Source organism: Monopterus albus, unplaced genomic scaffold (genome assembly GCF_001952655.1).
Source record: "Monopterus albus unplaced genomic scaffold, M_albus_1.0 scaffold62.1, whole genome shotgun sequence".
Taxonomy (NCBI): domain Eukaryota; kingdom Metazoa; phylum Chordata; class Actinopteri; order Synbranchiformes; family Synbranchidae; genus Monopterus; species Monopterus albus.
The window spans coordinates 2424659-2446890 of NW_018127942.1; the positions used below are offsets into that span (position 1 = coordinate 2424659).

The 22232-nt window shown below is 41.3% G+C and overlaps 2 protein-coding genes across 4 annotated transcripts; one reads left to right on the forward strand and one right to left on the reverse strand.

Moving 5' to 3' along the window:
• Positions 1 to 845: 845 nt before the first annotated feature.
• mfsd2b (MFSD2 lysolipid transporter B, sphingolipid) lies at positions 846 to 16821 on the forward strand. 2 transcript variants are annotated; one of them, XM_020603789.1, is made up of 15 exons: positions 846 to 961; positions 1450 to 1796; positions 5220 to 5345; positions 5484 to 5608; positions 8981 to 9104; positions 10583 to 10661; positions 10778 to 10959; positions 12181 to 12271; positions 12558 to 12679; positions 13167 to 13250; positions 13610 to 13693; positions 13908 to 14017; positions 15070 to 15213; positions 15455 to 15631; positions 16736 to 16821. In XM_020603789.1, exons 2-15 carry the CDS (start codon positions 1467 to 1469, stop codon positions 16782 to 16784), a joined length of 1827 nt encoding a protein of 608 aa, XP_020459445.1. In that variant the 5' UTR covers positions 846 to 961; positions 1450 to 1466; the 3' UTR covers positions 16785 to 16821. The 2 variants fall into 2 exon arrangements, with proteins under 2 accessions (XP_020459445.1, XP_020459444.1); XM_020603788.1 differs by having other exon boundaries at positions 846 to 1796.
• wdcp (WD repeat and coiled coil containing) lies at positions 16559 to 22157 on the reverse strand. 2 transcript variants are annotated; one of them, XM_020603786.1, is made up of 4 exons: positions 22044 to 22157; positions 19386 to 21327; positions 18990 to 19105; positions 16559 to 18434 (listed from the first exon to the last, which is right to left on the reverse strand). In XM_020603786.1, exons 2-4 carry the CDS (start codon positions 21303 to 21305, stop codon positions 18047 to 18049), a joined length of 2424 nt encoding a protein of 807 aa, XP_020459442.1. In that variant the 5' UTR covers positions 21306 to 21327; positions 22044 to 22157; the 3' UTR covers positions 16559 to 18046. The 2 variants fall into 2 exon arrangements, with proteins under 2 accessions (XP_020459442.1, XP_020459443.1); XM_020603787.1 differs by having other exon boundaries at positions 18158 to 18434; positions 18985 to 19105.
• Positions 22158 to 22232: the final 75 nt, after the last annotated feature.

The window sequence follows — 22232 nt, forward strand, 5'->3', positions numbered from 1 at the left end:
ACATGCATGTTATCTGACCAGGACACAGCTTTTGTACACCACTTAATGTTCTGACAGAGGAAAGTTAAGAGAAACTAAATGCTAACAACTAATATGCTACATAACTCCATTTTTGAGCAATGATGTTGTGGGAATGAAGTGTGCACAGTAATGATGATGATGACATAAAGATTGGAATGATAATGAAGATGGTGCAGCGTGGGAAATATGTATGAAATATGTCGATACTTTGATGCGTTCTTTTTACACCCACACACCTTTCTGGTTTCCAGCTCCAGAAAACCGCACAAGTAAATCTTCGTGACTGAAAAGAAACCAAGCTGCATTTTGTACATTCCATTTGCAGATTACCTCTCCATTTGATGAGACAGTCATGTGGACTGGTGTTGTATATGGGTGTGGGGATGATAAATAGGCCTACACTGATACTGTAGATCTATGAGTTTACCACTAAGCATGAAGGGTTTTCTTATTGAAACTGTCATCAAAACAATTCTATGTGACAAGAAAATATCAGGTTTTGATATAAATCTTATGTGAAATGCAGAATATAATGAGGTGATCATAGGATTAAAAATAGGACTAGGCCTACAGTGTCACTGTCTCAAAACACTATGACGCAAGGAAATATTAGAGACAACTGCAATGCGTTTCCACTGGAAAACATTGCTGGTGTTAAACCATCGTTTGCCATAATCTCCTCAGAGATGCACACATAAACACAGGTGTACTGTATATACATTGCCATTCGTTTGTGTCATACCCCCCTTGCTGCCGCTGCAGGGCGCAGCTCTGTCACTGCAGCCTGAAAACAAGTGGAAACGCGCAGACCATCTCCATCCTCTGCAGTCTCCGTCTCATCCTGACCGCTTGACTGACGTGCGCATCACCCTACTGACCAAACTCACTATCAAGCCGACTGCACCGCTGACAGCGCTGCCCGGGTTTCTATCCACACGGGGTAGGAAGATATATGTGTTTCCTGCATTTTAAAAACATGTTTCATTCTTCTTATTATTTGTAGGCTCCACAGGGCAGACAACGCACTCTTGCACGGGACATCGGCGCATTTTGCGCCCGTCTGCTCTTTCTCAGTCATAACCAGCTGCGTAAACATGTCATATACAACAAATGATGGTAACCTGAAGGACTTTTAGTGGGCTTTATATTTGGAAAGGTTGCTTTAGGGTGTGTGCATGTGTGTGAGGGAGAGTTCTTGTTGCACTCTCCTGCATCTGTATTTATCAGTGCAACTGTGCGTTGTCCCGTTTACAGTATGTATGTTTTTCAACGTGCAAGCCCTTGTCTGTGCTCATAATTGTGTCGATGTACTTGCATTCTTGTGGTTGTATCTTGAGTGTATTTGTGAGCAGCCTATATGTGTGCTTGTGTGTGTGTGTGTGTGTGTGTGCTCTGTCCGACTTTGCCCTTGCTCTGTCCTCATTCCAGAGCACAACAGCGTGTGAATGGCAGCCGGCAGGCTTATCACAGAGGAGCAGGAGGAGCTCCCAGTCTCCAGAGCTGTCACTCACATACACCACACACACACCCGGAGTCAGAGCCACATCCACTTTCAGCCTCTGACACATAACGCCCAGTGGCAGCCTCCTCTCGCTCACACCAGGAGTCACAGCCACAGTCACTTCAGTGCTCCCTCACACACACAGTCTCAGAAGTACGGCTGTCGCCTCACACACAGTCTCTCAGCCATGACCAAGGGAGAGAGGGGAGGGCAGGGCTCTGCAAGGAAGCTCAGCAAACCCACTGAACCACTGTGCCCCAAAACTCCTGAGCAGGTAAGATCACCTGTTTTGGTGCTTTTGTTAGCACATATAATGGCTGTATTTTACCTCACATGCATGCAACTGTTGTTTGGTACCCAGTTGTGTGGTTTGACATTAAATCTGACATAAATGTTTAATCTAATCTGATGTATGTGTGGCTTCACATGATTGGATGGAGGGAAAACAAAAGATGGAAAGTGTGATCTCTTTAGTTGTTTGTTTTTGATTAATCAGCTGCATTGTTGTCCCATGATCTGTAATGCCTCAGAGAATAGACTTGTTGCCCTGGAAGTTGATTGTTTTCATTTGAGAAAGATCGTTCCCTCTGACAGGATGACCTGCTCCATGATTGGTTTCCTTTATCTGATCCAAGCAATATCAGTGGACTTTGGTGATGTCAACACTTGTAATCACAGGCATAATTGGAAGCAATAGAGAGCACAAAGTGATGGCCCACTAAGGTTTCTGGAAGATTGAATTACCTTTGCTGTCATTTTTTTTAAATCTAATGTCATTTGGGAGATTACAATTTGTGTGATAAGTTTGTAAAGTAGAGAAGCTCTTGTGTGTGAGATTGTGTTTCTGTCTTTGTGCCAGCTGAAGTAAGAGAAGACGTGTTCTCAGACTGATGCTGCTCACATGCATATGGCCCACAGGCTGTATAATAAAAGCAAATGTTAGACAGAGAACGAAGCCTTTACATTGTGCATTGCCCCTAAAGGAAGGTAGATGCAGCCAGTGTTTCAGATACTGCTGGGATGCAATTCCATGGCAGTTAGTCACTCATTTTCTGTTTTGCTACACCGGTTCAAGGTACACATGAAGCAGCATTACATCACACAGACCAACCTGTTCTGCAACTGTCTCATCTCTGTCAAACATCTATCTAATATACAGTGTTTCTGGTTTACTTTGGAGTTGGATTATAACAGTGAAGTCATTTCCCCTAAAGATTGAAGAATCATGTAAAACATGAATTCCCCTTCATCCCTGAAGGGGAATTCAAACATGAACCAAACATTAAAAAATAGGTTTGCCTAACAAGTTATTGTAATGTAAAACTAACTAAGTTATTATCACTCAATTTGAGAAATTTTGACTGCAACTTTATTGTTTTGTTATTATAGTTAGTCAGTCAGACACAAAGACGCAAAGTTTTCTGTATGAGACATGTTCAGTAAGCACCCTGAGTGGGGCGTAATAGATGAAGGGCTTCTCTCATGTTATGAACGAGGCACAATGATAGTAATGGGTAAACTGTCACAGCTAATTCCACACATAAAGCCTCTCAGTCTATCACAAAAGGACTTGTAGCAGAGCTTCATCACTCTGAAGATGGTACAGCGACTATGAACAGAATCCATGTTATGAACTTGACACCCAGAAATGTAAGAAAATATTTCCCTGAACCAACACTTAAACTGCTTTATGGATCAATTTTCCATCTTAAATTCAGCATTAAAACACTTAGTGTACACCTGAAGAATACATCTTTGACTCAAGAGTTATTTTTTTTTTATTTTTATTTTTTTTGCTAGAATTATCCTCAACCCTGATTTTACATGCTGTGCACTTCAGGCCTGATAAATTGTCTTCCCCTGAACTGTTAAAGATTCATTAACTTTAGAGATTAGTCTTATCTGTCCTTGTCCCTTTCTTGTTGACAGTCTGAACTTTGCAGATGCTCCCTTTACTTAGTGCCAGTGTTGTTATTTAAGTACGTGCATGTTAAGATGTATGAGGCTTTGTGTGTGCATCCAGACAACAGTAGATGGGACATCCTGTTTATCCTCTTTGATGATAAGAACGGAGTAATAAAAGAAGAAGTGTTGAGAGTGATAGGGAAGGGGAGAGAGAGAGCAGTGCTGCTGGGTGTGCCAAGTATTCTTGCACATCATCGGTTAAGCATCATTCTCCAGACACCAAAGACTTTGATTTTTCTCTCCAATTAAGGGTAATTGCAGTGAGAGTGGAATAAGAGCGAGGTGGCACCACCGTGCAGCCTTTACTTACCTCTGACCCGCTTGTCTTATGATTGAATAATTACACACCTCCCTCCTGGTAATTGTCGCTCTCAAACCCCTCCATGTTTTGATGGGGCGAAAAAAGCAGGAAGAGAAAACGTGAGCTAGATAATAACAGTGTGTTGGTCGTGGCTGTGGTTACTTTGGTGACTTTCTTCTTTCATTAAGCTCTGAAGGGAGAAGCTGTTGGCCAAGACTCCGCCGCTGGATGTGGAGTGACACTCTTTTCTGTGTGTATGTCTGTGTCTGACACCAAGGGTTATACAAAAGGGGGAACAGGCAAAGGTTGATATGTGTGCACAGCCTCGGAGACAGTCGTAAATATCTTGCTCCCTGGTCTGTGGTTTCTTGTCTTTTTCATGTGTGAAGATGAAAGCTTGTCCTTGTCGTTACACACAAACCCAAGCAGTCACATGCCTCATGGTTTTAGCAGAGCACGGTGAAGGAAACAGAGCTGTGGAAGATGCGGTGGGTTTCTCAGGCTCCTCCACTGTCTGTGCAGATAGACCACAGCGCAAATAGCCGGGAGGGGGGTCTCCTTCTGATCCTCTATTTTACACAAGCATACACTACATGAACATCTTTCTTGTCTGCTGGAGTAGGGAAATGAAAATATGGCAAGACTGATGATATAAGGCTGTAGCTGGGAGTAGAATTCATGAGAGAACAAGTGACTCAGCTTGTACATATCTTCCACATGCAAAACATTGTAGCATGTATCATGGAAGCACTGTAGCAACCACGGTACTTTTCTTTACATTCAACTGAATCATTAAATTATTGCAACATGACAACGAAGAAGGAATGTTATTTTTAGAACACCTGAAACAGAATCCGAAAGAATTCAGACTATGAATGACCAGAGGATTCACCACTTGTGAGTCAAGTCTGTTCTCATGGACTCATTTATCGGAGAGACACCTTATTTCTCTGGTGTGCCAGGAAGATACGTCACTGTCAAAAAACTTGCATATTACATATTATCATGTTGAGACTGAATCATTCATGTTCAGCAAAATGACATATTATTTATTTATAGTCCTGACTTTCTGTTTAGATAATGAGTCTAAAAAAAACAATACAGTCATACTCACTATGACTTAAATAAAGTTTTTTACATCTCTCAGTCTTAAACTTTAATTTCTTAAATCCACAAGTATGGTAATTTTAAATAATATCTACCACCAATGCCATGAAGAAATTTTAGAAACAACAACTTTATAATTAGTTTATAAAGTACTTCAGTTACTGTGTATTGTGTGTTTCAGCAAATGTTTTCAGTGGTTGCTCTTCTTTATTTCCTCCATTTCTTCTTTATCAGAATGCTAACAGAGAAGAAGAGTCTGGTCTACAAGGACATTATTATCTTAATAAGTTTTTCTCCTCTCCATTATCACTTCTCTTTTTACAGACTGACTTGAGCCAGAAGTTAACAATATGCAGTAAACTGTGTTTTGCCATTGGTGGCGCACCCAAGGAGGTGGCTGCCAGCTCCACGGCCTTCTTCCTGCAAATCTACCTGCTTGACATCGCTCAGGTAATGTGTTTGAGGACAAAGAAAATGGAAATGTGGACGAGAGAGAGTGTGTGTGGCTCCTATATATGAATAAAAGGGGAATGAGTTTTGTGGCTGCAGGTGTTTTTGGTTGAAATCTGTCCCTGTTCTGGTCCGCAGATTACTGCCTTCCAGGCCTCCCTGCTGTTGTTTATTGGTAAAGCCTGGGGTGCCATCGCTGACCCGTTGGTTGGTTTCTTCATTACAAAGAGCAGATGGACCAAGATTGGCAGATTCATGCCCTGGTGAGCTCACTGATCTCACTATGAAGGACACTCCATCACTGTTACTGTATTCCTCCTGCCATAGTCATGTACTCTGTTTTCCTAATTGTTATTCCTGCATTTAGAATTTTTTGTTTGGCTCAAAGGTAAAAATCAGGCTGAAACATGTTATTGCACACTTTAATATGCATAATGGGGCAGTGTTTTAGGAAAGGAATATTATAGCTTTTATGACACTGACTAAAGAAAATTGTGTGCAGTTACAATTCATCAGCTACAAAGTGAAATGAATGATTTAAATGCCATTATAAATATAATGAAAAACTTTAATATTTAAGCCATTGCATTACAATAACCAAATACTGTACCAGACAACATCAAGTATCACATTATACTACCGACATGTTGCTCAGCTCCACTCCTAAATAATCTAAGAGCCCAGTGAAAACAGAATACTCAGTCTAATAGCCTGTTCTTACACGGCAAAGTGCTGTTGTTGACATACAGCTGAGCCTGCATCAGGGCTTTTATTTGTTGCCGATTATGAAACATGTTTTGCTCCTCTTCTCTGAGATTTAATTATGACTCCTACATGGCGCCAAGATTTGTGCGAAACCTGAACAAAAACAAAGCCATGTGTTCCGGTTTTGGGTGGTTTTGAAATGATTGTCATGCCTGAGCCTTTCACCTGAGGTCTGAGCTAAATAAACAGTCACTGCACTTTTATTACACTGCTCCTGATGTTCCCACTGATGAACTGCACATACTATCTGCTTGAAGGGCGTGGGGTGCTTTTTGCCTTTTGATGTTAGACAATAGGCAAGGAAGGATATCAACATTCTTTCATAAATCATCTTCTACTTTGCTGCTCGGTGACATTTGATTATATTTATGTAACACCTTGGGCATCATCCAGTTTTCTTTCTCTTTCTTAGGAAGGTTTTTTTTTAGTATCTCGTGGCCTTTAAGAGCCACTTTATGAACAAACAGTTTCACTTTGTGACTGTAACTATGGATTAAATGAAGCTATTAGCACCATTTCCATTAATCACCATGTTCAAAGGGCTATGTGTATATGTCTTTTGAACACATTAGCGTGACACTTGCTGTAATTACACATTCAGAATCTAATGCCTACTGCATTATAAACCATAGCTTGCACCCAAGCTGACAGTGCTGGAGAGGGACCAAGTCTGCTGTAGCCAGCCAGCCACACTCAGATACTGACGGCTGTTAAATCAGCTTTGATTACCACTGACAAGCTGTAAGCGTGTGTGCTCTTGCTTGTGTGTGTGTGTGTGTTGTGTGAATTCTTTGTGTTGTATATATTGATATTTTAAATATGTGTTCATCAGTATTGGAGATGAGAGTACAAGACACTCCCTTAGTTTTTATTCCCTTGGAAAGTCCCCTTTGTCAATGCAGCAGGAAGTGCTTCTCCCCCTCTGGGTGTCAGACATAAAGTGGTTATTTATCTTTACCCTGGGTTCTTTAAGATGGAGTCATTCTCCAGAGAATTCCCTCTGTTGCCATGCTTATTATTTCCAGATTGTAGCAAAGCAGCATTCGAGTGGCAAGAAGAACCACGAGAAAGTCAGTTTTTAATTTAAAATTTGTCTCTGTTAGTGAAAAACAAGGTGACAGTGAGGTTTCATCAGTGGTGAAAGAAACCTTTATAAACGGAGTAAGTAAACATAGTAATTCTGCAATGTAAAAATACTCAGTTATAAGTAAAACCTTGAATTCAGATGTACAGTTACAGTAGGTAATATTACAGAAATATTGCCACATGTAAATGTACTCAAGTATGACAAGTAAACACACACAACCCTTGTGTCTGACGTATTATCAGTAACATATTACTGTATGTTACAATGTTAGATCTTCACACATCGCTCTCCTGTGAGGGGCCACAAGCCAAAATGATTGGCAAACATGGTTTTAATATTTAACAGTGTGTTGAAGTTTATAGGCAAGGCAACTTTAATTTTATAGCCCATTTCATACATAATCTCAAAGTGCTCTACAGAGATTGAATGAAATACATTAAAATAAAAAATATATAGCACAAAATATCACAGATATACGGGAAAATTGTAAATGCATCAAAAATGACAAGAATGAAGTGATATAAAATGGGAATCATCAGGTGCAACGTTGTACTTAAGCATAGTAATTTCCACCACTTGACTACAGTATACGCTACACAAGTGTATATATACACACAACTAAACCTAAAGTCTCTCCCATCCTACTGCACATTATCTAATTAATGTGCTGCAGATTCCTTGAACAGGAACAGGGAGGAGAGAATTAGAAGTGCCAGCCTCTGTCAATCTGCTTTGCCCTTATTAGAACTGTGCAAATTACTGTGGCAGGTGTGAATGTGTGTTCATGAATGCTTGATGCGTGAGAAAGTATGTAAGTGATTTTATGCATATGTGTTTGTTGCCGCTCCCTGAACACAGTCATCTTGCAGGAACGTTCTAACTGTCCGTTCCCTTTCATTTCACCCATGACCGATCTGTCAATGCTGCAGCACCAGCGTTGTCAGCCACCTTTGTTTAAGCAAACAATCAGGAGGAGAGTGAGGTCGGGCTGGCCTGACGATGCTAGAGGTGACTGTAACTGGCCTCTCTCTACCTCTTTCTCCCACATTCTCTCTTTCTAAATCACAGTGTAGAGAGCTCAGAGGTCAGAGCAACTGTGAGTTTTGTTCCATCAGTGCCCCTTTTCTACTTGTACTAAATGTGTTGGTATTGCATCTTTTCTAAGCCCAAGACCACATGACAAACAGCCTCCATTTTCTCTTTAGAAGGAAGAAGGTGGATGACATATTGGATGACATGCTTTTGCTTCACCCACTCCCCACCCCCACATTTCACATTTTACAGCTGCTCACTTTAACCATAATGATAGATACCAGTTGTTTACTTGTGAATTATACATGGCCTGCATAATGTATTGCTCCAAGTTTTGAGAAGAGCACAACACAGCAGAAATGCTTTGTGGTGCATTTGCTTGCATGTGTTCTGTTTGTGTGTGTGTGTCGATATGCATGGGTCTGAAAGATTGTGGTATTTCTCTGCTCACTTGTTCCTCCCAGGATAGATCTCTATCATACTTACAACAACATAATCACTGAGCATTCAGCTTAGGCTGTAATCTGCTAGGAACGTGGTCTGATTTGAACACAACCACCGTCGTCCCTATTCTGACAGTTTATCATGGTGATTATGATTGTTTTGAGACAGATTCGAGCCTAATTGTGAAAAAAATGTATTAAATAAAAGATATTTTCACACACACACATATATATATATATATATATATATATGTATATGAAGACATTTGTGTTTCTGCAGTACTTGATAATTTATCTTTGTCTTGTAGGATGGTGGGTTGCACTCCGTTTCTGGTGGTCTCCTACTTCTACCTCTGGTTTGTTCCTCCTTTCATCAGTGGCAGGTTCATCTGGTACCTAGTCTTCTATTGCCTCTACCAAACCCTCATCACTGTAAGTACCAATGCTCTTTCACACATGCATTTGATGTTTTAGAAATTGTCCTGCTTCAGATAACTCAGCAGGACTTCACGTGAAGTACAGGAGAGCCGTCAAGCGGGGAACAGCTCTGATTAATGCAGCTCATACTCTACAGATGACACATTACATAACATATACTGTTGATAAAATGAGGCAAACGCTAAGGCGGAGATGATTACATTCACCTTGTGCCTCCTGCAGCTCCTGGTGGGGTTTATGGTTTGATTTGTGAGACAAGCAGCAGATTAGAGTCAAGAGCTCTTAGATACCTCACCTCAAAGGAGAAGTGGAGTTATTTAGGTTGCTTTTTGTTATTGTGGTCCAGACCATTCATCTCTCACTCCCTGTCTGTTCTGCTCTGCTCTGGGGTGATCCATATAACATGTTACAAAGCATATAGATCAGTGCAGCCACACTGCGGCAAGCTGTAATTGCATGTCATTCAAACTCCTTGATAAGTATATAGTCAATCCTGCCAGAAACCTTTTGCTGGATAAATGCTGGTTACCACTTTTAGCCTCCCTTCATTGTCTCTCAATGTGTGTTTGTGTGAAGTTTGCTGGGAAAGCCCAACTCTGGTCATTTAGAGGGTCACAGTCTGCAAACAGAGGTTAGAATGCAACATAACTCCTGTTTAGTCAATCAAATGATAACAGGTTTCCATCAAATGAATCAGTTCTCACTTCCATCTGTATTGGACACTTATGCAAGCTCGATTCTATAAATGTTTGCAAATAAATGACATGCTGTATAAGAAAAACTAGCTGACAAAAATTCTTTCTCTGCTGCGTTTATTTTCATCGCACGCGCTTTTAGCCGCAGTGCTGAGTGAGCCCTTGTGTAAATTACAAAGTGAAGCAGGACTTGGTTTGCTTGCCTATTCTCTGGGAGAGGTGGTGCGGAAGGAGCAAACAGAGCTGAGGTTTGCCAACATGGAAACTGCAGAGATTGCTTTTGGTATATATATTTATATTGCATCTTCGTTTTCACAGGAACATGTAGGTAAAAAAAAAATAATCTAAAGATAACTGGGGTGTTCCCAGTTAACTGCCATGCTAGCACTCTGTAATTTAAGCACAGCAGCACCATGAGCTCAATGCTAACATGCTCATAGTGACAATGATAACATGCTGATACTTAGCTTTGCATTTAGGTGTATTTTCTATCATTTTCACCATCTTAGTTTAGTGTGATTGCATGCTAGCATTTGCTAATTAGAGGAAAGGTTAGGGGCCCACCAAAATCATTAGGATTCTTCTTCTGGGGACCATGAATGTTTGGACACATTTTCATGGCATAGCAGTCCTACCGACTAGTATCACTCTGCTAAAAACAAAAACCTCAAATCATTATATTTTCTCCACCCCATGTTTGATTAATGCTGCTGTTCCAGACTTGTATTTATTTTTGTTTCACCAAAACCGTGACTGTGCCTTTCTGCTTCACTGCAGTGCTTCCACGTGCCTTATTCTGCTCTCACCATGTTCCTGAGTACAGACCAGAAGGAAAGAGACTCTGCCACTGCCTACCGTAAGGTCTTTTAATATGAAAAAAAAAAATCAGTAAATGCCTGAATTAAATCTTTGCCATTTAAAATGTTGCACCAGTTGGAACAGATAGCTGAATGTTTGCCTGTGTGATGACAGGAATGACAATGGAGGTGCTGGGGACACTCTTGGGTGCTGCCATCCAGGGCCAGATTGTGGCCAGTGCTCACACTCGGAAGCCCTGCCCGACTCAAAACATGTCTGCTAGTTACCTTGGCAACAACAGCAGGGCAGAAATCATCAAGAGCCTGGTGCACTCCCAGGACTACCTGTCACACGCTGTAAGTGTCACAGTGCCAAGCCAGGAGCCCAGGTGTGCTCAAAGTAGTCTACAGAGATGGTTTGAAAATAACTTGGACTGTCATCGGTGTTCTTGCTTCACTTGGAGCTGGGATGTGTGCTCAAGGCTGTTTGCTTTTACTAAATATCTGAGGTCAAAAAAAGAAACTCTGAATGAAAAGGAGGACTGTTTGAAATTGAGTCCATATTTGTAGACATTTTACAGGTTCTGACATCCAAAATGGCTTCATGTGTTAACCTATGAGATTCAAAGGAGACGCCACTGTTTGATATCTGAACGCAACATCCTGAGCCAACTCCCCTCTCATGATCACAAAGGGGGTTCCCGCCTCACATCAGGCTCTAAAATGTCCACTGAGGGGTCTCCATAGTCTGCAAGTCATTAGGCCTATTTATATCTCACCCAGAACATCTGAAGGCAGCCGAGATTCAATATGTTAAGAATATTAGTCTTTTACTTCAAGGCACCTGTAGCTCAGCTTGAAGTTGGAAGAAGAGGGACATGATAGGAGAGTTTCATATCCACATTTCAGTTTTCAGAGCTGCATTTTAGTTGTCCCACAGCTATTTGGTCTTCAAATGGGTTCAAATGGATTTTTGGTGAACCCTAGAAGGGTGACCCAGTCACCACGCCAAACCCTCTATAGCCACCCGCTGAATTCCTCCGTGGTCACTGATGAGGGTGGCTCACTGTGTGGGTAAACTCAGTCTGCCCTCGGAAACAAGGAGTGTTTGATGTGCATAAATAATAATGAACCACTGGACTGAGCCAGATGGAAAAATAGCAAACAAACAGAAGTTGTTTAAAGCAGTAAAGTTCCAGTTGCCGTACAGCAATAAATGGTTAAAGCTATATTTTGGGATACAGATCAACTTGAGGTTTCTTCCTGTTTGTGCTTGTGTTTATACAATGAGTGCGCAGGGTGGAGTTTGCAGTTTAAATGTATGTGGAAAACAACCCATAGAGTCGCGGATAATAAATCATAAATAAATTAGTGTTAAAGAACTGAAAAGAGCAAAATGAAATTATCCATCAATTAGAATAAAAACTCACAGTCCTAGTGCAGCAGTTTCCACAATAGATATATAGAAAGAAGCCCTTAGCCATTTTCAAACATAATGAATTAAAGAGAAAAACTCAGAATGCTGCTTCTGTAAGAAGAGATGAGCTGATGTAGGCTACATGATTGTTCTCTTTGCAGAAGGAGGTGTACATGATAGCTGCTGGTGTTATTGGAGGAGTGTTTGTCATCTGCACATTGGTGATGTTCCTCGGAGTCAAAGAGAGAGACGGTGAGACTTTTCTTTGTGTGTGTGTGTGTGTGTATGGGCGCCTGGTATTACTTACATTGTGGGAACTGAATCCTGTTTACACACACACTGTGAGGAACTGGCCTTCCTCATAGGGACCAGATGCTGATCCCCATCATGTAAATCACTGAATTTTACTATAAATGACAACAAACAGCATCCATTGCAACGCATGAGCAGTTCCAAGATTGCCATATGCAAATCCATTGCCTTTCTTTTACATGTTCTTTGAAATGCGGCATACTCATATTTTTATTCCACATTTCAGATCCATATGCCACAAGGACAGAAAAGCAAATCCCATTCTATAAGGGCTTCATCCTGGTGATGAGACACAGGCCGTACCTCACTCTAACCACTGCATTCCTCTTCATCACTGTCGCCGTTCAGGTACATTTATTTTGGCAGCACTTCTCAGACATGACACTCAACATTACAGGAAATGGAGCCGGTCCTGGATCCTGACAATGTGGGAAAATTGCAGTCGCTCAATGCTGATTTGATCAATGCAGAAGAGCACTTACTGAATGCTCATGGTTTAAAGCATGTTTTAAGTTTCAGGACTCTTGAGAGTGATGTCAGCACAGCATTTGCTTTATATTTGTCTGATGCTACAATTATGATACCTTGAGTTTAGGCTGTTAAAATTACTGCAGACTTTCCAAGTTTTGCAGTGGGCCTTTTTCTGTATATTTTCCCACTCTCATCTCAGAGGAGGTGTCAGTTGTCAGTCGAATAAATCAGCGCAAAACACCATCAGCATCTTCTTCCAGTCACTTCATTCAGCAGTCAGCACTGCGAGCTAAGCGCCCACCGACAGCGCTGAATACACAAGACAAGAATGAATATCTAACACTGCAATTTCTGATTTCTGAAGGTGCTACAGAGCAACTTAGTCCTCTTCTGCACTTACGCTGCCGACCTGAGGGATCACTTCCACAATATTGTGCTGACCATCCTGGTGAGTGCAGCTTTTAGCACTGATTTACCTCACAGGCACTCATAAGACATAACAAACCACTTGTCTGTAAAATACAAAGATATACTGGTATGATTAACTGTGTAATGTGACTGAGCAACAAACATTTTTATGTTATGTTAAGTTAGCAGCTGTTTTGGATGAATCATTTATTGTTGCGTATATTTTGGAAAAAAAAATTCTTCCATTCAAATTTGCACATATTTATAATGGTTGTCATTATACATGTACATAAATGTTGAGTCATCTTCCCCATTCCTATTCTCATCTTTAATTTCAGGCTTATTTATCTGACTGAATAATATTCAAAACACAATATCTGCTTGCACATGTTTACCCAGGTTTCTGCAGTGTTAAGCATCCCACTGTGGCAATGGTTTTTGCAGCGGTTTGGGAAGAAGACGGCAGCTTTTTGCGGTATTACAGTGAGTATACTGCTTTTATTTTGCTTTCCCAGAGTAGCCTTTAACACAGACTATTAATGCTTTGATGTTTGAGCCAACTTGTGGATGAGCCTGGAAGTGTGACGTCCCTGCTTTAATCACACAGACATTTGTAAATGTTTCATGATGTTGGAGAAGTGCCATATTCAAAACCAAATTACACACTTTAACTTGTTACTCTTCTGTGTCTATCTAGTGGATCATGCCCTTCACCTTAATGCTGGTGTTCATCCCTAATGTGGTGGTGGCCTATGTTGTTGCTGTCTCATCTGGACTAAGTGTGGCTGCGTCACTCCTGCTGCCATGGTAAGACTTCAGAGCACAATAGATCATACTGTACTCATCAAAACTCAGCCAAATCATTTATGAACATGGCTTATAAATTTGAGCTAAGGTGGCAGCCACTGAAAGCCTTGAAACTTCTGTTATGAGATCAGATGAATCAAGAATTCATTCTTTTTCCCTGGGTGCTCCAGTTTTGTGTTGTAGTCAAGAAAAACAGGCAAACTAGGGAGAATGGAGACTACTGTATGTTGTCCACTCACACTTAAATCTAAGTCAGAGTCTGTCATTGTTTATGTAAATGGAGACCTGCTATATAGTTGTGCCGTGACTCTGCTTCTCAGGCTAGTCGCCTTTGATTTGATGCAGAATGTCATTAGTCAAACCACAATTGTGCATCAACATGCTATTAGCGGTGCCCAGGGGGCCCTGTCCGTTCACCAATTCAGTGAAATTCAATTCAGTTTTATATGTATAGCGCCAAATCACAACAAAAATCATCTCAGGGTGCCGTAACATTATTATTATTTTTATTATTATTAACCCAACAAATCCCCTTGAGCAATCATGTAACATCACGGTCACAGAAGTGAAGTCATTTTTACGACCAGCATCTACCACAAATCTTCTATGCCGTTATAGAGCTAATACAACACCAGAGGTGAAGGACTTTTCTTTTCTGCATCGGTTTTCCAGTCATTTCAATGGCCGACTCTGCTCCTCACTCAAACCCCAAATTACAGGGGCCGTCCATGGGGGCATGTTTATTTTGGAAGGGGCTGATTGTTTATCCTGTCTGCGGGCCAAGGCCGGTAGTAGCGCCCGCTGCTCATCATCTTATCATGTTATTAGCTCTGTAATTTTGCCTTACATCGTCAGCTGCTAGCATCTTGACTAGTTGTATGAGGTGATTAAAGTAAGACTGCAAGGGAAGTCTCAGTCACACATCATCTTAAAATATGACCATATATTGATGCTGAGCATTTAAGACAAAAGGCACTTGCTCACAAAATCATGCAAAAATAAATAAACAGTTTACCAAATTCTGCATGTGATGTGATGTGTGTTCAATCCAGGTCAATGCTGCCAGATGTGGTGGATGACTTTAGACTGGCCAACCCCTACTCTAAAGGCCATGAAGCCATCTTCTACTCATTCTACGCGTTTTTCACCAAGTTTGCTTCTGGCATCTCCCTGGGAGTGTCAACCCTCTGCCTGGAGTAAGTCTGACTTACTATCACATATGCACCATTAATTTACACACTACACAACGTTCTGTATCTGCACTTAGTGTGTCATGATACATTGCAAAGATGCATTAACCCCAGACCTGTTGCATAATTCATCATGTAAAAGGTGTCATGTTTGCTCATTTGCAGCATTGAAATGTCAGGCTGGATGTCGATTTCCTGTAGCCTGTTTTTAAATGGATTCTCTGCATGTTTGTGTGTGTGTGTTTAGGTTTGCAGGGTATAACACGGGTGCCTGCAAGCAGCCTGCTCCTGTAGTGTTCACCCTGAAGCTGCTGATTGGCGCTGCACCAGTGGCTTTCATTGTTATAGGGTTAACGATCCTCTTCTTCTATCCCATCAGCGAAGACGTACGGCTCAAGAATAAATTCTGCCTAGACGAGCTACGGTGAGTGGTAAACATAGATAAACACTTGAGAAAAAAACCTTTCAACCTTTGAAGGAGCACTCCACTGATTTCACACATTGTGTTCAGTTTGTCATGAGGAGTACTATTCAGCCTGAGAGGAAGAGGGAGAGAAGGAGCTTTCTAATAACTCTGATGACATCATCAGGGTTATTTGTCGCTTGAAACCTAAACAGTATAAAGCCTGCTTTGCAAAATGGAGGTTGTGTTTTAAAAAGTGGGCATTTTCTACAGGAGGCAGTGAGAGTTTCCTCAAAGACGTCATTGAGTTGCATTATAGGAATTTTATGATCCAGCATTTTTGGAACTTAACCCATAATACAGAATAAAAGTCAGGGTATCTCAGCATCTGCTGCTTCAGTTCTGACAATTCTTTTTAACATGACTTTTGTAATTCCCTGATGGAAGCGGAATGGAACTGCAATACTAAATTGCTATAGTACCCCTTTAGCTCCTCTCTTTGGCCTTTTTATGTTACAAAATAGACTACACTGAAACATGACTTGTGAATGAGATGTCATCCAATAAACATAACAGCCGAATCGCTTTAAGGGCATTACTGTTGTGTTACGATAACGTTACCATTTATTACTTATCTAAACTTTGGAACAAACTGTTCAAAGCCAGCATGGTCAGCTGTCTCAATAATGTTGTAAATTAATATGCTTTTAACCAGTGGTGGCAATATATGACAAGAAAAATTCTAATTAATGCCCTGAATTCAAAATTTGACATAGGTAAAAGACATATTATCAGCTAAATTGACTCAAATGATCAAAATGAGAAACACTTATGTATAAATTCCCCTGTGTTATATCATTATTACTGGATCCGCATTATTAATGCATTAACATGTAAGAAGTACTCTCGTATTATATTTGGTAAAGCTGAAGTTATTTAACTGCTTCATACACTGTTTGATTGTTTAATCCATTACAATGCATCACATTTACAACTTTATGTTTAGCATACAAAATCTCTTGGTAATATACAAGTATAAAGTAGGAGAAAATGGAAACAGTCATGTAAAAAGCAAGTACCACTGTTTGTAATGTAATACATTAGTAATGTTGATGTCTCCCACAGGAAACAAAGCATCAGCTCCAGAATGACAGAAGACTTAGGTAACGTGTGACCTGGAACTTAAATGGAGTGAATTTCAGAATGCCAAGGATTCCAGTAACACGGCTGGAAGTTTGTTCATTAGTGTATATTACACTGATATAAATAGTTTTATTGTAAACATTTTGTTTCGTTTCCACATGTACTATATAGTCATCTTGGATATCGAAATATGTAAAATAACCTAATTTATATAAGCAAATGCATATTATTTGCTGTGTGTAGCTCTACAACTTATTTATGATTATAAAAGATATGAAATGAATAAATATTGTAGAGGTGATTCAGTAGACAGTAAATGTGTGTTGTGCTTCTTTTCAGAATGCATGCTAATAAAAAAACAAAATGAATACTACAGTAGTTAGCAAATTTTATATTCAAAAAGCTACCCAAACCTTTTTTATTAACAAGACACTATTCTCTGTGTAAAGAAAAAAAACATCTTTTTCTAGATGACAGTGCCCTCATCCACAGGACACGAGGGGTCACTGAATGGCTTGATGAATATGAAAATGATGTGAATCATATGCTATGGCCTTCACAGTTAGCAGATTTCAACCCAGTTGAACACTGAGCAACATGTTAGACAGTATGCTCCACCAGAGACTTGTAGAATCAGTACCGAGGTTTACTGAAGCTGCTCTAGTGGCATGTGGTGGCTCAACACCTCAGTGAGACACTTTATAGTGGGTTTAATTTGTCACCCTTCTGTGGTGGGTCTTCCAGACAACACTAGTGAGAAATGATAAAGTTTCAGTTGAATCTTGCCCCCTCTAGTGGTCAGCTGAGTTAGCAAACTTTGTAACTCTTAGTACAAATGTGGTTGAAAGACAATTACTGTATGTTCAGTGAAACATATTTTATATGAATAACACCTTATGATTGTTAAACTTATATCAGAGTGGAACTAATCAACAAAAAAAGATCAAATCCAGATTTTTATATAGATAGAGCCAGAAATGTGTACACCTTCATAATTCTAGTGGTTTCTGCAGCTCTCTTGTAATAACAAATGGAACAGAAAACATTTAAATCACACTGCTGTTACAGACAATGGCCTTATAGGTTATACTGAGAGCTCATTGGCCACATAGTGTTCAGGAAAGTCACGGAACAGACAGGTGATCAGTGAACGCAGGCAATCCGGTACAGTAGTGGCCGACTGAATCAGCTGATTGAACGCAGCTGTACGGCTCGTCTCTCGACATGTCCTGCCCCTTGTTCTCCCTGCCTGCTCAAGAAATCGAGGGAGTGCAGGCAGTGGACCTAACAACTTCAGCCCAAGGTTCTTGCATGAGGATATCTAAACAATATACATCTGGACAATCTGATTAAATAAGAAAACATGTCTAATATATACTGAGGTGAGTGCCATCTCAGCATCAGTATCACATATGAATAGGCAGCCCTTACTGTTTTCAGGTGCAGTGTCCACTGTGTCCATAAACTAGGGTGTTTGTTGAGAGGCATTATGTTGAAGTCTCTGTGGCTGTGTTGGGGTTTTGGCTGGGGGCGGGACTGGATGGGCAGGAGTTCTCTGGGCTCCCAGGAGGCTGCAGGGTAGTTTTCCGCTTCCCGTTGCGCACCGTGAGCTCCTCTTTGGGCCTGAACGTCAGAGGTACAAAGCCATCTGCATCTGCCACAAGTACGATCCACAGTGGACCTGGAAAAAGACCACAAGGCTTCACATGGTTCTTTTGGGTTTCCTTATTTTAAAAAAAAGACCACCAAACCACTCCAAAATATGGTGTGTGATAGCAATAACTCACTTAGGACAGTCAGTCTTTGCTGTAACACCAACAAAACACTGCACATTAAATGCTAGTAACCTGCTTTTGTTTAAATCCTTTTAACCTAAGCTAGGCTTTTAATCACTTCCATTTATATCTTACACATGCTAATGGAAGAACAATGCTAGAACTTGTTGACCAAGAGACTGCAATAATTCTTTATGAATTAAAATGCATTCTGAGTGGGCAAAATGGTGGTTTAAAAAGTAGATAATTTGATTTACCCCTCAATAAACCCTCTGTCTCTACATGGTTAATCTTTGATGCGAGGCAGTTTAGATACTGTTCAATAGTAAAGACAGCTATTCTCAGCTGTTCTTGGGTTGAACTGGACTGGTATTAAAAACTAGCAGCAATTAGAGTCCTGGACAAAAAACCCCCCCAAAAGTACAGAATATTATGACCATAATAGGCTGCACACACCATACATCATCTCCACAATAGTGAGGCCAAAGAGGTCTTGGAGGACACGGAGACACAGCTTCCCATCACACAGCAGCACTGGCCTCCGCTCATTAATGAACACGTTCTCTGATAACTGCTTCTGCATGTGCGCAAAGATGGAAGAAATAAAGAGAAACGGATGCCATCAGAAATAAATGAAGAGGGAAAGCTGGATGCAATTGTAATCTGCAACACACCATACTTGGATTTGTGTGTTTGGAACATATTAACAGATTTAAGGTATTTCAGTTGTGTTATCCTTACAAAGGCAAGACCGCAGTTGCAGCAAGACAGGGAATCTTCTCCTCACTAACTAGGGTTAATATCTCTACACAGTCAGTTAAAAATACACAGGACGTAGAGAAAATGTAGCACTGTACCTGATATGTGACACTGACATAGGGGGGCTCACGGGCACTGGGGTAGATGCTCAGGGCCTTCTTGCCATTCTGGGTATAATCTCTGATTTCTGTCAGGCACTGCTGTACATCTGCAAAGCGTGTAAAAAGCCTCTCCATGTTACGGACAAGCTGCTCCAGCATGCGCTCCCTGGCAGGGCCTGATGATTTTTCAGGCATGGGTGGCATCGGCTCGGTGTGAAGCTTGTCCAGCAGTTCTACGTGAGGAGAGTTCGCTCGGCTGGAGTCTCTGCTAGCTTGGCCAGCCACAGCCAGGCAGGCCATGCGGCTGATGTGGTCCATGTCGAAATTCTCCACTGTGACAGAGGAGGAACTGGAGAAGGCTCTGTCTGATACTCGGTCGGAGAAGTCCACAGAGCTGGCAACAGGGCTGGGTTCGCCTATCCTCACCTCCTCTACCAGCCTTCGCCTGTTGCCTGGTGAAAATACTACTCCCCCTCCAGGCAACACCAAGTCCTTTATCCCTGGGCGCTCCCTGTCATCCTTAGACAAGTGCTCTGAGTACCTTCTAATCCCTGTGTAGAAATTAGAAGTAACCTCATGACTGTGAGCAGAGGCAAGTGGTGTAAGAGGAGCCTCTCCATTGTACACCAACTCTTTGGTTATTAGATGAAGAATATATTTATCTGTGTTAGAAGATGGGAGGAAGGCCGGATCGCTGGACTTCTGCTTTCCCACCATCAGCAGCAGCATCTTGTCACTGAGGAAACAGACTCCTTTAGGCCTCTCATTTGTCTGTAGAGAGATCTGCTGAATGTTCGGCATTGTGGAGGCTGTGATGCAATATACAAGCACCATGTTGCATGTGTTGGAAGCCACTGCAACCGTGGAGCCACGTGAATCAAACGCAACAATGTCAGGAACCAAAATCCCAGGGATGCTAACTTTGCGGGTGGTAGTGACTTTACGCTCATAGGTGACCAAGATTAGGTGTGAGGAGTCCTGTCCAGAGCCTGTCAAAGTGTCTCGGCGATGAAGGTGAATAAGTGGGCTGGGGTCAGAGCGGCGGTGCCTTGCCAGGAGGTGGGTGAGATCTAGAGGGCCTGAACTGGGTACGCAGGACTTCTCAGATTCAAATGATCTTCTTCTTGAGTCTAGAAGGCTGTCGTCATCTGATGTGACCACATGTGACTTTTGGCCTTGCAGGGGCTCTGTCTCTGTTGGCATGTCAAAGGTTAGGCCTGCATTTAACCCACAGATTTTATCTAGAGGTAGTTCTGTGGCCACAGCTACTTGAGACTCTCCTGTAGTGTTGATGGCACAGATATAGCCTCCCACATCAAAGATGGGGCAGAAGGAGCAGGGCACCAGATTCTTCTGGATGTCATTCCAGATGTAAGAGTGAAGAGCACTGCCTATAGCCACCACCAGGCGTGTGCCATCCTTAGTCCAGCATGCACAGTGGATGAGCCCACTACCTTTGATATCTGCTTTGACTCTCCTGTTGTCCACTCTGACAGAAAACAGCACAGAGGTGTCCTTCTTGGTCAGTACAGCCAGAATGTCCAGCTTAGGATGCCACATGCAGCCTTGGGGGAGCAAAGGGAAAGGCTCACTCATCTCACAGGTCTGAGTGCACAGCAGCTTGCTCTGTTCAAGGGCGCTGAGCTGCAGTTGCCACACAGTAACATGTTTCTTGTGCTGAACGGCCAGCAAGGCGGGGGAGTCACAGCAGCAAAGAGGGCCCCAGAAAAGCCCGAAGACATGTTCAAACTGTCCGATAACATTGGTGTCCCCGAAATTCACCTCACCATTGTTGAAGCAGAGCGCTGTCAGGCAGACCTGCTTACCGTCTGTCCATGCTAAACCATGCACAGGGTGGATGGCTTGGTGTAGATTGTTGATGCCTGTCCTCAGCAGCTTTACCTTACCAAGATCCATCCTGGCAGGTATGAAGACGCTTCTTTAAAGAGAAAAGGAAAACAATTATGGCCCCAGAATTTAACATTGATGACAGAGACCTACATCTGATCTGAATGTGTCCTGCGTAAGAGGAGCTATTGCTGCCTAGGTGGATTAAGAATAACAAAAGCCTCTCTTGTGTCTCTCTCCAAGTACATGCCTTAATCCTCTCTGCCTGAGCTGAGGCAGTGGTGACGAACACTTAGAGCCACTTAAGACTGAATGAGCTTAACAACACACAGGTCCAGTTAGAACCTCAGGGCATTAACAGTACTATAATAGACGTGTCTCATTTAGAGGGAATTAGGGGACTTTCATATTAAAATTATGTTTTAACCTCATCAAATATAAGATGTTATCAGAATAATACAAAGAAATTGATTTAGATGACCTAAGAGTTTACAAAATATCACTCACATTTGGCATATGAATACTGGAAAATATTAAGTAGAATATGTGAATATAACCTAATATGACAAATATAGGGAAAGGTAACTTAATAGAAAATAACAGAATACAAACTTACTGACTCGAAGTCACACTGTGTAAAATTAGATTATGAACTTAAGTAACCACCGTTGCTAATACGCAAAAGTTTTATCAATTCATATTCACTAGAAATCATTAGCCTAGTTACATATAGCATAGTACTAAGCTAAAGAAATAACTAATTGGCGTAAAACCCTATAAAAACATTTAATTCGACTGTACGCATACCTTACAAAACTACAGACATCTCGTGTGCCCGACGTATGAAAAGCTGAAAGTGAATTTCCTATATGAATTCACATTTTGCCGACTAAAATGCGCCTCAACGTTTCATTTGACTTGACTCGGAAGCAAAACTATGTGACAGTTTCAATGCATTATGGGATACGTAGTTTTCTTCCTTCTTTAAATTTTTAC